We start from the raw sequence: 15,704 nt of genomic DNA, 5'->3' as shown, positions 1-15,704 counted from the left end.
ATTATTATTATTATTATTATTAAAAACAGCATTAATCGACAGTGCCACTAAAACTTACAGATAATGTTTCAAATTACAACAAAGCATCAGCGATATCCAATGGAAATCCTAATAGTTTTAATCTTGGTTGTTGAACTGCATTATCAGATTAAATTTATTTTAAATAGTTTAAATTTGTTGCGATTACATATGATGAGGTGACTGTTTATTTATCTGCCCAGAAATTGATTCCAAGTGGTCGAGGATTTCGTAGAAAATCACGTAAATTACCATGGACAGCTAACTCGAGAAGAATGTGTGGGTGATCTGGAAATAGATAAAACAGAACTTTATTAAATAGTTCCATAATTGAATTACAATAATGTGCATCAACGTCTATTACTGCCATATACATTGTCTACATAACAATAGCCTGATATTGTTGTTCAACCTTATATCTCTATAATGACTGGTGAAATGGCCAGTTCGAAAATAATTAATGTACACAACATATAATGCCTTACTCAGTGTACACTATCAGTTCGATAATTGTGATCTTAAGACAATTGTCAAAAGTAAGGAGGAACATAAAAACATATAGATCCTGATAGGTTTTGATTTTACTTCCATTCAATGTGAAAACCCAAACCTCATCAAGTAATTAAATCGAATAGTCATTTACTTCAACGTATATGTATGGAAAATGACTTGCGGTCTCTACAGTAAAAACCAGTAACGTATTTTTGGCCACAGACTTTACATGAAACTAGTTTGGAGTGATCTTAAAGTTGTTATGTGCGCATAACATGGTCGAATTCACAACACTTTATTTACTGCTGTTAATAATGATACTCTTACAAAAACCAATATATTTAAAATTTCGGACCATGTTTTTGTCAAGTGTTTACTTCCTGATGACTACAATTAAAATCATCTACATAGTAGCAAGCATATTTGGATATTTTTAACTAAAATGAAGATGGCAAAATTCACATAAAGTACATTATGACAACTTTGATAGTTTAGTGTATTGAAGCAAATATCCTCAATAGCTGGTTCGCCTAACAAAATAGTAACAAAATAGTTAAGTCTACCTATCCGTGATAACTTATGTTACAAAGTAACACTTGAATTTTGTGCTCTAAGTCCAACCACCGGTAAAATAAGCTGTAACAATAACAGTTCAAATAATACATATTGTGGTGTAACGATGTGTCGTGTAATCAGAATTTTCAAAATTGAATAAAGTATGTGCATGCGCATTGATATGAATTGCAGTTTGATTTAGTTACTAATATCCCCTTCCAATGTTTCGCTAGCGCAACTATACAGAGGTAGAAGGGAGACTGCTGTATTTACCGAATTAATAGTAAAACTAATATGTAACAAAATCAGAGTAGCACAAGCATTGAATGTGAATTCGTGATCTTTGTTAAGTTAATAATTCAGTTACTCTTTAAGGCAATACTATGAAATTAAACTCTGAAATTAGTAAAGCTAAGGAAAAGACATGTTTATAGTTGATACCATTTAGAGTAAGAGGAATCTGTGACTGATAATGTAGATTTTATTGACAAAATATTCATACAAAACCACAATTTTTGTGATCGACTAGAGAAATTCTCATTATGGACATAAATACAAAGTATCTTATAAAAGATTTTCACTTTATATTCAGTTCGAACAAAACTAATGAACATCTTTGTCATTTAAAATCATTGATGGATAAACTATAGCGAACACACACACACACACACCTCATAAACATTCTGAAATGTATATATATCCATTTCAGCTGTAAATACATATTCTTAAAAGATAACTTTAAAATCAAGTGATACTTCTAAAAACAGATAAATGGATAGACAAAAGTATTATGTTCCCAGAAATTAGTATCAACACTTTTATTGATTGATTCGCATTCATACACAAATAATAAAAGTTGTTTTTCTGAATTATTCATAGAGCTATATTATAATTTCTCTTATTGCGACCCAGCCATTCCAATTTCTTAATATTCCTAAACACCAATTAGCTTGACAAGTTCCAAATCAGAACACAGTTGAACAGGAACGAAATTATATTCTAAATAACAAAGGTAGATGGGAATAAGAACCAAAATACGTAAAACGTTAGTATATTTAGTGTTTACATGAAAAGATTTTGGAGTCTTCTCCAAGCATCCACCGGCGCTGATTAGATAACAAATGACCAATTAGCGTTCACCAACACAGTCGTGCACGAAACGTGCTTCAATCCATTCTACATTCTGCTAAACCCCCTTTGGGCAGATTCGTAGGATCTGGTGCTAGAGTCCAACTGAAACCACGTGACTGGCCTGTGCTTTTGATTTGTCTATGGTCTAGGTAATAAAGAAGTGGTATCACTCTCTGCATGCACAGAAATTAGCCTGTTTGTTCTAGGAGTATTGATGTCAAAGGTGTTTAGCAGAACGTCGAGAGGTATTCTATATCGAGTCTCGTCTGTGGCTATCAAAGTTGCTTTCAATTGGTTAGCATGATGCGCACAAACTTCTGAGCCAACTGACACCTCATAAACCACATTCTCTTTCTTTTGTACGATCCAACTAGCTAACCATGTAGGATATTTTCTACGATAGTCCATAGCAAGTACTCTTTGACCCACCGTGAACAATCGTCTTTGTGCCCCATGATGTCAATTGAACTGCTTCTCCATCGATACGTTTCGTTGAGGCTCAAGAACTGGCGTCGGACGGATGACATCGAGATGTGTTCGTAATTTTTCTGTCAAGTAGAGCTTCTGCTGAAGAGACCCCATTAATCAACTGAGAGTTTGGTGTAGAGCGACAAATAAGCAGAAACCTCTCTAAGATCTCTTCGGTGGTCCCCTCCCACTTCGATTTTTCAGAACATTTTTAAATGTACCAACTAAGCGTTCCACTTTATCAGTGGACTGGGGATGAAATGGAGGTGTTCGGACATGATTGATTCCGTTCTGCTGACAAAATTCTGGCAAGATAGAGGACGTAACCTGTGTACCATTGCCTCTAACTATCAATTCTAGAACCCCGTAACGACTGGATAGTTGACGTAGTTTTCTGACTGTGTAGCATGCAGTTGGATGTCTCATGAAAACAATTTCTAACCACCTGCTTATACATCAACTACTAGAAGGTAAGTTTGTCCATGAAATGGACCAGCAAGATCCAAATTTATACACTGACACAGAAACCTTGCACCTGTCTGTTTTGCAAGTAAAGGAATGTAGAATGATGATGCTTATTAATCCTTAGCTTATTAGAGTAGTATATCTCTAAAGCAAAATATTGTTATTTCGTTTTTCCCAGATAATTCGAAGTTTACCTGTAATTTATGATGACTTTAAGTTAATGTTTAAAATTTCGTTAATGTTATTAATTTTATTGAGGGTGTTTATTGTAACGTGGAGTATTATTATGATGATTAGGAGTATTTGAATTATAGTATGAAATAACGTAATCGGATCAAGAAGTATTAGATAAGCACAAACGAATGTACTGTATTTGGAATTCGAAATCAAGCATTCAACAAGTACAAATGATTTATTAATTTATTCAAACACCACAATTATATTCGGGAATTGGTTGAAAATTATGGTCTAAGAATCACCAATGAGATCATACAATAATCTTTTATTAGACGGTACTTTCATGTCAATGAACTCTCTTCACGGATGATTTAGGATGGAAAGCATTACTAAAATATAGTAAAATGACTAACCAATTAGTATAACATATGGTGACTAATTTGGATTGATGTGCTTTGAACTTACAATATACAACCTACTATTATTAACACTAGGACCCATTTTTTAACGCGTTTAGCGGTTTGAAAAGTCTATATTTTTACACCAATGCGAAATTCTCCTAACCGTATATATTATTAAAACGAAACCCACTTCACTCTGCATTTTTCCACACTGTATATATCAACAAGACATCCCTTAATCTCTTTTTAGTCATTGTGTAGTGGCCTACTTTTATCAAGAGAACGCGATTGGTGTAATCGAAACAATTATTATTATAACCAATTGTACCAGGATTGTTTTACCGTACTTGTTTGTTTAACTGTACCAAAATACACACATTCTCCCCTTGCTTGTGACATTGCACGAATTCTGTTACGCTCAGTAACCACACTTGTAACCTGGCTCGATCTCGGTATTCTTTCGATACCACGAGATCGCCAACAACTACATCTCGATTACAGCCATCAACTGCCTTCTGATATTTGGTCTACGGGGGATTTCATCGGTTAACTGGCACGTAGTCTTCCTGTATTGGTGATCATAGTCAACCGCGACTCGACACCACACTACAAGTGAATGCAAGTATAACTGCTCTATTATGCCCTAACTTATATATTACAGGAATTTGGAAAAACGTGAAATCCAAATGACATAATTATTTTATATGACTTACATAATATTTTACTTAGTACTGTAGATTTATTTAGTTCTAATAACTTTGAAATACTTTTTAATTAGAATTATCTGTTTTAGAAATTCCACAGGTTGAAATCATGAGTCAGTTGAAGCTAGACCACCATTGAAAACCTGGAAGCACTGGACGGCCGTTTCGTCCTGGTATGGGACTCCTCAGCAGTGCGCATCCACGACCCCGCACCACGCGGGGCTCGAACCCAGGACCTACTGGCTTCGCGCGCGAGCACTTAACCACTAGACCACTGAGCTGGCCGGCATCCAACGGTGTTAATGTCTAACTTCAACCAATCCACGAAGTTGCGCCACCGTACACCATTTCAACCTGTGAAATTTCTAAAACTCTCCACAAAACCCATTCTGATAATAATCAACTGCTCATTAGTGACTGACTTCAAGAAAAGCTCCTGGAGTTCTAGTGAGAAGCCGTTACCAGTGGAGTTCAACCGGTCTGTTGCGAGATAACAACTCACTGAAGACAATGGTGTACGGTGGCGCAACTTCGTGGATTGGTTGAAGTTAGACATTAACACCGTTGGATGCCGGCCAGCTCAGTGGCCTAGTGGTTAAGTGCTCGCGCGCGAAGCCAGTAGGTCCTGGGTTCGAGCCCCGCGTGGTGCGGGATCGTGGATGAGCACTGCTGAGGAGTCCCATACCGGGACGAAACGGCCGTCCAGTGCTTCCAGGTTTTCCATGGTGGTCTAGCTTCAACTGACTCATGATTTCAACCTGTGAAATTTCTAAAACTCTCCACAAAACCCATTCTGATAGTTATCTGTTTATTCGCAGGTAAAAACTATCTGTAAATCTGATATATATATTAGTTGTTTGAATATTTCCAGTTGTTTAGGACTGCAGTTAACCAGTCTTATTTTTGGCATATATGCATTCTATGAGAATTGCCTCGATATTTCCATTAATTCACAAGCATTTCAAGCAGAAATGGAGCCAGAGATGTGCGTTTCGTTCAATTTGAGACTCAATAGCTAAGTGGATAACGCGTTATCGTTTGAAGCGAAAGGTACTGGTTCCAGAGTGAACATCAACTATGGAATGCAAGTACATCTAACTGACGCGTCTCAAACAGGGCGGAACACATTTCCTAAATTCCACTGATGGCAACCATCCATCTATGTTCAAATATTTATAAATTTGTCTAGCTTGTATACTACTGCCACACATGTTTCGAAAAATGATTGTTAACCTGTCCTGTTCTATTTGGATTATTTTATAATAAGAATATCCTTTTCCTAAACTTCGAAACATCCCAGAATGCCATGAATGATTAAAATGATTATTATTTCAATTCGATTACCCCACTACAAGGCTACTTTTGCATACATATACATCGTCTTAATATGTGGATAAATTATTTTCCAGATACCTTGAAAGAATTCCGTACCTTATTGCTATTATTATTGATAGACATAAAATAACGTGAGTACTAGAGGATGCTTTATATTTTATAGATTGTATTAATGTATACATAAATGTTGACGAAATTGATTCAAAATTACTGTGGGGAATGTTGGATTTCAATAAGGTTGATTACAAACTAACTGACCTTTTCAATATCAATCATCTTGACTTTTACCTGCTAAAAAAGGTTAAAAATAGTGATTGGACATAGATATCTCTGAATAATAAGTTTATAGCAGTTAAATTTGTTTAAGAGGAAACTAAGATAAACATGGTAACTTAAAAAAATTAGTCCCTTTGATAAATTTCTATAATGTAATAAGAAGACGAAGATTATCGGAACTATGTGATATATTAGCGCAATACATAGTTCCGATAATTTTCGTCTTCTTATTACATTATCGAAACATGGTAACATTTCAAACTTAGTCACACTGGCTTTTGTAAAACATAGATTAAAAATTGGAATCTTGGAGTGGTCTGATTATATTCACATTTGTCTAATATTCTGATTTGTATTTTTATTTGAGTAGTTAATTTCTCTCTAGCTCTCTCATAACCGCAAGTGTTATAAACACTTTCTTTGGTCAGTCATAACAAAGTCCCAGTGCACATTGCAATGTAATGCGGTTTTCTTCCCGTAACTTTAATTACTTTAAATACTTGCGAAATTCTAAAATGACTGAGTGATATTGAGCTTCGGAAAACAAAAGATGAGAGCATAACGCTGTTATGACTTACACCCTGTCACTTATCATGCGAAAAAGTCGCCAATCAGTTTATAGACTCCTGTGACCTCGTCCCTGTGCTTAACTAATAAAACATCAACCAGCATTAGCAGTCTTGAGTTAACTCTGAGTCCTTACTAGTCCTCTGTATAGTAACTTTTCAACTAGCCCATTCAATCCAAACATAAATATCAGCCTCCGCTATATGAATCGTATATTTTAGATATACGTGGTTTATACACAACCAGATCAAACAGAGTCACATCATAAAATGGAAAACAATAATCGTACAAGACCAAGTCAAAGGTAGCTATGAGGACAGGAGACTGTAATAGATTAGGAATGGTAAATCATAGAACAGTAGTCAATGTCACATGAAAGCTTATGATAGAAGGAATACGAATATGTATAACCGAATTACTTAACAATTATCCAATGAGAATATATGTAATAATAGTCCATAAGTAATTCCTAGCATCTACCATCCATCTATTCTTCGTTCGGATGTAGCAAACACAGTTGGAATTCCTCATTATATATCCTTATTTCTAGATTATATGACATTTAGGTTTCTATTTAGTTAATTATTTCGATGGCTTTTTTCCATTTTATGCAGACCAATTGTTTACGCTGACAGACTTATATCTCCTCTTGTTCTCTTGATTTCTCGAGTCTTTATATTGTCTGATTACACAACCGAGAATGCCGACCCCGATAACAGTACACTCTTAGGATATGATAATCCCCGAGTATCAGAGGCGAAGTAAATTAGCATATGCTTTTTAGTTCAGTTGACAACAATGATAAGCAAATGTACTTTAACTTCGAGCAAATCAACACACCGTTCAGTTGTAATACCTTATATATGAGACTAACCATTGACTTCCTTTTCTTCAAATAGATATCATGACAAAAAAGTAAATATTCATCACCTGAAGAGAATGTACTTCCTGAGACAACGCCGTGGTAACTACTAATCCACAATACTGAAATTCTAATATTAGGTAAGCACGTAAGGAGCTTGAAGAGTGTAGTGTTGATTGCTATCTCAAGCACATACAGTTTATCCTAGCTTTCGGACAGACCAGTTTATTCATTTTCTCGAGTCACATTTCGATCTTGCTGATTATTCGCTAATCAACCTTGGTTGTTTTTATGTGAGCGTGTGTGTGCATTTCTTATCTTACTCATCACATGTCTATAGCCTATTTTTGTCTGACTATAAATATCAATTCATGCTTAATCCAATGGAACTGGCTCACTCGCCTCCTTCAGTAAGTGTCATTTAGTTTCACTTCTCTCTCTCCTATTTGCTCCATCTCCTTGTCTGTTCCGATCAATGAGTGTACGAAACATATGCATTCAAAGAATCCATTCTCGTATTTGACTTATTTAGTCCCATTATTCACCAACGCTATTTAAGTCGATAATTATATACGAAAATTGACGTGTATACTTCAATAACGATCATTCGTCCGACCTACCTGGAGTTAGATATACGGCCACAAAAACAGTAGTCAGAGTGGAGATTTATAAACAAATAGTAAGCGGTGAAACCATCTGAATTACTGGGTTAGCGCTTACGTATACTATGGTTAGTTAGCATAACTACTGAGACTGGAAGGGAAATGTTTACCTTATTACACCTAAGTCTGGTCTGTCAAACTAAAGGTCTTCCTCTATGTCAAGATTGACAAAAATCAGCACTTGGCCCGCTTGTTATTGTAGTAACTCAACTCGTGTTACTGGTTTTCTACACCCCTAATTATTTCAAATTTCTCAAGGATGTATATGTTGACTTTTAGCCACATAGCCCAAATCTATTTTATTTGGTACCATATATACGGTAATGCTTAGTCATGTAGTCATTCCTTGTTTAAGTCATGAAATCTCCCCTGATTTTCCCTTCAATGGGTTGTCGACATTGACGTATTGCTGTGGTTTATTTATCTGGTCTATCTAGTTCGCGCAGATTCTATCCGTATTAGGAGTATCTCTTAATCGTTCTTACTTATAGAATAATCCTATATATTTCTCAATTTGTGAAATTATACAAACTATTAGTACTTAGTCTTTTGTTTAAGTTTTTGAGGGCAAATTACCTGAGCTTAATCCTAGAACAATGACATTCAAACGTACTTTCTAAATAATTTCTAACCGCATTAGAGAGATACAACTAGTCATATTTTAACCAAGGAATGCCTACGGTTAACTTCGCCTCAAACGTTGAGACGGTATGGATATCCCACTTCAAATTGACCATGATTATAAAGGATACACATGTTACAACATTACTTCCTATATTTTATCACAATGGCAGTAGTTATGATTTTGCTGGACGACGTAAACGTACCTTTTTTTACCAAAATTATCATCTTAAGTTCATAAAACGGAGTGTTGTATGACCTAAAATGCCCTTATTTCAGTTTGACTTTCGTATTCATTCCATATATTTTTGATTAGTGTTTAGTTACTTAAGCCTCCCGACCGTAGCTGCTACCTTGACGCGGTGGTAGGGCTTGCCTATCGTGATGACCCAACCGAGCTATATTGGCTGGAACATATGTTCCTGTAGGTTCTACCATGCCGGGCAGGTCGATTGAAGAACGGTAAGACTAAAAGCAGCAACTCAAGGTCTGAGGGCGAAGTCGTACCGCTGACTGTACAGACGTGTGACAGCAGTAAGGCGTTTCCTCCAGACAACCAGCATCTGCAGCGATGCTGCCTCCTCACAAGGAAGGAAGGGGTTAGAAAAGGTCAACCCTAAAAATGTCACACCTCACCTTACCTCACGGATATCCATATCCGGCGGTAAGGCCCTTTGAAGAACGGAGCTAACACATTAAAAACCTGCCACGAAAAGGCCGTGCGCGACCGGCCCCAAGCAGTTATCCCTTGGGCTCTGAGGTCACGCTCCCAGGTCGTTAAGACCAACACTAATCCAGTTTCCTTTTCAGGTTCCTCAAGAAATACCCTTCCACGATGTGGGCAGCCGGGAAGTGATATCAGCCCTCATACCTGTAACAGCACACGAGACCAAGTTGGTCACATTCAAATCCTTCCTACACCTCCTAATAACTCTCTTATCTCCATGACTAAGCCTCCTCACGTCTCTTTATCATCTCGCACCGCCAGGGCAAACGATTCAAGTACGTGGAACGTTATTCCTGGTCTCCTGAAACCACGCTCTAAACTACACGTAGGAGCTTTCAACGTCCAAACACTGTGCCAAATAGGACAACAGGCTTCCTTAGCTAGGACTTCAGAATCTCGCGCCGTCGATGTGTGCTGCATCTCCGAAACGCACATACAGGATTCAAGTAGAGTCATTCATTTGACCTCACCATGCCAAAATAAAGAACCGACTCGATTTACGCTTCATGTATCTGGAAGCCCTGATTCTGCTTCCCGTGGCCTCGCCGGCGTAGGTATAGCATTGAGTCCTAGGGCAGAACTAGCTCTCATAGAGTGGATCCCAGTAGACAGTCGTTTGTGCGCTGTCCGACTAAACGGAACAGTAAGGATCCGGAAAGATAGGGACACTCGTCGCCTCTGCCTACTCTCCCACTGACTGCAGCTCAGACGATGTAAAAGATGAGTTTTACAGAAAGCTTCCCGACCTTCTCTGAAAAGCTAGGCGCTCTGATGTAGTAATAGTGGCTGGTGACTTTAATGCTCAAGTAGGTAAATTAAGCGAAAGCGAAAGACACCTGGGGTGGATCTTATGGTGTTGTGGCTCAAAGAACAGATAATGGTGACCGTCTATTGCAGATTTACTCAGATAACCGCCTGTTTCTTGCAAACACTAACTTTAAGCATAAGGAAAAACATGTTTTGACATGGCGACCCCCGAATTCGTCCCAATGTTGAACCCAAATAGATCACATTGCTATCAGCCATCAATGGAGGGGCTCGATAGAAGACTGTCGCTCATTCTGGAGCACATGCTTAGACTCAGATCATACTCTAGTGCGAGCGCGTATTTTTCTGCGTCTTACTGGACGTAGGAAAGATGATGCAAGGAAACCTCTTAGGGTCTTACTTAATAATAGTCAAGCTAAGAGTATATTTCAGGAACAACTAGAAAAAGTTAGGCAGCCATGTATGTGATGCCCACCCCAAGGCAGCGTGGAATGACACCCGAAAAGCTGTGGAAACAGCAGTGATATCTGCTAGTACGGCAAACCACAAGGTTAGGGAGCAACACTGGATCTCAGCAGCATCTACCGCATTGATAGATGCTCGGAAACTCATTCCATCTGGCTCTGAATATAACGAAGAGTGGAGTCAGCTTAAGCACTGAATGATATAAAGCCTACGCAATGATCGCGAACAGTGGTTGGTAGCGATAGCAAGAGAGATGGAAAAGGCAGTGGCAACAGCAGACAACTGTTCAGACTTGTTAAGGAAACCGGTATCAGGAAACCGACTGTTAGCGAAACACTCTGAGAAAGATGGACGTATTATACATTCTCAATCTAGGAGATTGGATTGATGGATAGAACACTTTAGGGATTAGTTCAACTGGCCTTCAGCCGCATTTCGGTTCCCTACGATATCCAGTCTACCTGAATGGCAAGTTAATGTAGGTCCTCCGACTCTTTATGAAGTTGAAAAAGCCATAGGAAATCTGAGGCGAGGGAGAGCAGCAGGCCCTGACAGTTTTACTCCTGAGATTTTTGAAGATGCTGGTCCAGTATTAGCAGTGAGATTAACTGAAGTCTTAGGTAGAATTTGGGAACTGGACGTAATCCCATCTGACTGGTCTCAATCGCTGATTGTGCCAGTCTATAAGAAAGGACAAAAGTCCTCTTACGACAATCACAGAGGAATCAGTTTGACTAATGTAGCGTCTAAAATATTAGCTTCAATAATACTTCGACGCCTAACCAAAGTTCGTGAAGAGCAGACTAGAGAAAACCAGGCTGGTTTTCGACCTGGACGTCGTTGTATAGATCAGATATCCACACTACGTCAGGTTCTAGAACACAGACACACATTCAGACGCCCCACAATCGTAGTATTTCTCGACCTTAAAGCAGCATTTGACTCTGTTGATCGTGAGGTTCTATGGCAGTGTTTGTCACTGAAAGGAGTACCAAAGAAGTACATTAACCTTGTAAAGGCTCTCTACTCGAACACAACTGGTAGAGTGAGAGCTTATGGCGAACTGTCATCAGAATCGATTTCCTCGGGTGGTGTTCGTCAGGGCTGCCCACTCTCTCCATTCTTGTTCAGCTTTGTCGTCGACGTACTTTTAGAGATAACACTTTCCTCATCTAAATTTCCAAGGGTTGAACTCCTACCAGGAGATTCACTTGTTGACTTGGAATATGCCGATGACATAGTTCTATTTGGTGAAGACGCTGACAAAATGCAGTCTTCTGACCACTAAAAGCAACAATGCAAGTATGTTCGGGATGCGATTCTCTCCCTCGAAATGCAAAATGCTGCTTCGAGATTGGGTTGCATTGACACCAGAACTAATGATAGGGAGTGAAGTAGTTGGGCGTGTCGACCGCTTCACTTATCTTGGAAGTCTCATCAGCCCTTGTGGTCTGGTGTGTGACGAAATCTCACCACGGATACAGAAGGCTCGACTAACTTTTACCAACTTGCGTCATTTGTGGCGTAGGCGAGATATCCGTCTATCAACTAAAGGACGTGTTTGCTGCGCAGCAGTTCGTTCCGCCCTACTTTATGGCAGTGAAACATGGTCGGTAAGAGTAGAGGATGTCCGTAGGTTACTAGTATTTGATCATAGGTGTCTTCGAAATATTGCTCGTATATCCTGGGACCATCGAGTAAGCGATGCAGTTGTTAGGAGACGGATACTAGGTAAGGATGGCAAATCGATTGATGAAGTAGTGAAACTTCACCAGTTAAGATGACTGGGACACGTGGTACGTATGCCCAACGACCGACTGTCTCTTTGTGCGATGTTCAGTGGTATAGAAGTAGGTTGGAAGAAAGCTAGGGGCGGCAAGACCAAAACATGGCATAAGTTCATGAAGCCACTGACAAGTGGACTGGGTCATATTGGTAGGTGTAGACTACCTGGTTGGGGACCGCGAGATGATAGCAACCGATGGTTAGAGACCCTGAGTGACATGGCTCAAAATCCTTTGCAATGTCGCAGGAGCATACACTTTTTGTGTTTTCCCGAATTTTAATCTTCTGAATTCTTCATGTCCTTTTTTCTCTTTCCAAATTTATTTCACTGGATTATACTCCTTGAATAGCATCTTCAAACCCTAATCTTTCCGATTACTGCTTATACTCTTGCTACCTCTACCACTACGGGATTTGAATCGACAACTGCATCTCTGTGCTAAGGTGGTGTGGCAACTCGAACTGATGTACGTACGTACGAAGTTCTACGTTGTTACTGACTGAGTTACTTAAGCCTAGTGTATTCACCTTGGATTTCGGCAGACAATGAGCTCAAACTAATCGATCGGTGGCTCTTTATTATTACATAATTCATGAATAGGTTTGCTTTTTCGACAAAATAAATAGGTAAACGACCACCCACTATCTTCGATTACTCGTTGACTGGGTCTAGTTTTGTCTAAGATGACAAATAAGGTTTAAGTGTAGCCCGGATAAAACAAATACACCGAAAGTATCTACTGAAGGCATGAATTCCCGCGACCACGTTACTATGATACTTAAAGTAACACTCGTTGATTATTATTAAGCTAATTTTTAACATGGACATCATGTTATCTATCGGTAGTATACGGACAACACGGCCCAGTTTCTTAAAAATGTTGGCAACAGCCAATCCTATAACATCTTGAAAAACAACCAGAATTTTCGGAATGCATATTTCACTCTTAAATTAAAAGTATTATTTTGTGATTAGTTAATTTCATTGCCTCACCTAACGACAAGCTAATTAGTTTTTGATTTACACTCGTGGAAGAAAATTGATCGCTTTAACTATCAAACCAATACCATTACTTAACGAAATTTGAAGTTGATCCCCTCTTGGGTACAACCATTAGAAGGATCAATAAACAATGACTATTAGGTCGACGAATTTGCAGCATATGGTAGTAGTACTATCACAACTACTAAATGGTTTATCTCACCCAACTTTACCGAGGAATCCAGCGCACATCTAACCACAAATAAATAAAAAAACTAACGTCAATTTAATGACTATCACGAAGTATTTATTTACAAAACTCTTACCGACCAGAAAAGTCACGAAATATTATCAGTGAAACCACAAAGAAAAAACATAATCAGTAGAGATCATTTTGTCTATTCCAAGCAAACGGACAAGAGCTTAGTTTATCATGTTCCATTTACGACCTGGAAAAAACAAATAGTATTGGAACGCAAAAGCTGTTTAACCTTTATACAGACCAGAATAAAACAAGGGTGAAATATTCACGGTAACCTAACACTAATATGTACTACGTTTTTACGCTTACATAAAGGGAAAATTAACGACGAAGCCGTAATATATATATCAATACAAGACTCGAATGGATATGAAGCAAAGTAATGTATGCAACCTAAGGGATATTGGTAGTCTCAAGACCTAGTAGAAAACTAGTGCAGATGAGTTACATCGACTGAATTTGAACTATATCTAAACTCTGGTGATAAATAAGTATACAAGCAGGTATGAACATATGCGTATGCAAGATGAGAAAGAATGAAATGATTTACAAAGTGACTACATTACCTCAAAATACCTATCAGCAGTGTGGACATATACGTTAACATTGGAAAAACACTAACTTGAAACCAGATCTCGCAAAAATGGTTATTTGAAAAACCCTGAAAAGATATATGGTACCATGTAAGCCATTCCAGTACCCTGGGGGAACTTTCCCATAGCGAACCAGAAAACTGTATTCCTTATCTATATATTTCAATGAAATAAAACTCACGATCTAAAGGATTTTGCTGGTACACTAAGCCAGTTAGACTACAATAAAACAAAACTCGAGCAAATATTGGGCGAGAAATGAGCCTACTTTCTCTGCTTTGGTTAAACCGTTAAAATACATCTGAAATTCCTTGGGAAATTTAGACCGACTGTGAGGGGAGCTTTTCTGAATAAATATTTTGAATCAAGTGGCTGCTGATCATATATTAACTGCGTTTTAACCAAGACAGTTTGAATCAACAAAAATGAGCTGGTTACCCGACAAGTGCATTTGCTAATGACATGGTATCATCAGGTTTATACTTTCATCAATGGGATTACTGAGAACATACTTGAATGGAATTCACCAAATAGTCCGACCCCCGGTGATATTAGTGAACCTAGGGTTAAATGAGAAGGAAATTTAGCTTGACTTACATAGGAATACTGTCAGGTACAAGGCTGGGTTCAGGAGATGCATAGTCCTGAAGAGACACTGGTAGAACAGGGAGAGATATGTGACATTCTATGTTTACAGGGTCGTCTGTGTTTCTTCAGGAAAATTAGCGTAATGAGAATATTACTGCAGAATTACATTTGTATTTGAAAATCCTCTTCTTCATTCAGAATAGACGCTACCTCGCAGACTATTGAGCATGGCCTAGTCACTACTGAAGCGTACTCAACTGGAAGTGAACTCAAAGGTTCTACTTGTACACAGCATGCTGTTAGAGGGATAAAATGACCAGCATCAGTAAATTTTGTGGGGGCTACGAGAAATTATTTTCATGTATGTACGATTACCAAGAGCAGACAAACTTCGACACCTTCCTTTCATGGGTGACTTTTTCATACATGATACTCGACCATAGCTTTTTGACGGTGAAAACTTATCCTGAGTAGTAAACCCATACCTGACCATAACCGTCCGGACCTTAAGTATCCCGCCACGGTCCAACGGCGGAGGTACAAGATGTTTAAATTGGCATGTCTTTCAAATATCATTAATAAGGATAGGAGGTCTATCGACCTTTATTAATCCTTGCAGTATGTGGCACTGAAAAAGTCCAATCTCGTTTCGAATATATCAACAGAATGTGCCGATATTACGTGTTCCAGTAGAGGATTTCAGTAAGTTGAGAAATGAAACTCCAGACGTAAACGATTTGATCTTGGATTTTGAACTTTCTTCGAATGTCCTCTTAAATGATCAGTTCTAGACGGAAGGA

General features: G+C 38.3%; 1 protein-coding gene across 3 annotated transcripts; it reads right to left on the bottom strand.

The window, feature by feature from the left end:
- Positions 1–15,433, bottom strand: MS3_00010100 (uncharacterized protein; the record flags this gene model as incomplete). Of its 3 annotated transcripts, none has more annotated exons than XM_051218439.1 (5): positions 1–306; positions 14,829–14,876; positions 14,914–15,027; positions 15,071–15,245; positions 15,280–15,433. In XM_051218439.1, coding segments are annotated over 4 exons (480 nt in total), but the record flags the coding sequence as incomplete, so codon positions are not given. The 3 variants fall into 3 exon arrangements, with proteins under 3 accessions (XP_051073779.1, XP_051073777.1, XP_051073778.1); XM_051218438.1 differs by lacking the exon at positions 1–306 and adding an exon at positions 13,755–13,910; XM_051218437.1 differs by lacking the exons at positions 1–306; positions 14,829–14,876 and adding an exon at positions 13,755–13,910.
- Between the last annotated feature and the right edge of the window lie 271 nt (positions 15,434–15,704).

The sequence above is a fragment of the Schistosoma haematobium genome, chromosome 1 (assembly GCF_000699445.3).
Source record: "Schistosoma haematobium chromosome 1, whole genome shotgun sequence".
Classification (NCBI taxonomy): Eukaryota; Metazoa; Platyhelminthes; class Trematoda; order Strigeidida; family Schistosomatidae; genus Schistosoma; species Schistosoma haematobium.
Note: the sequence above shows the minus strand (reverse complement) of the source record. Positions and strands in the feature narration are given on the sequence as shown.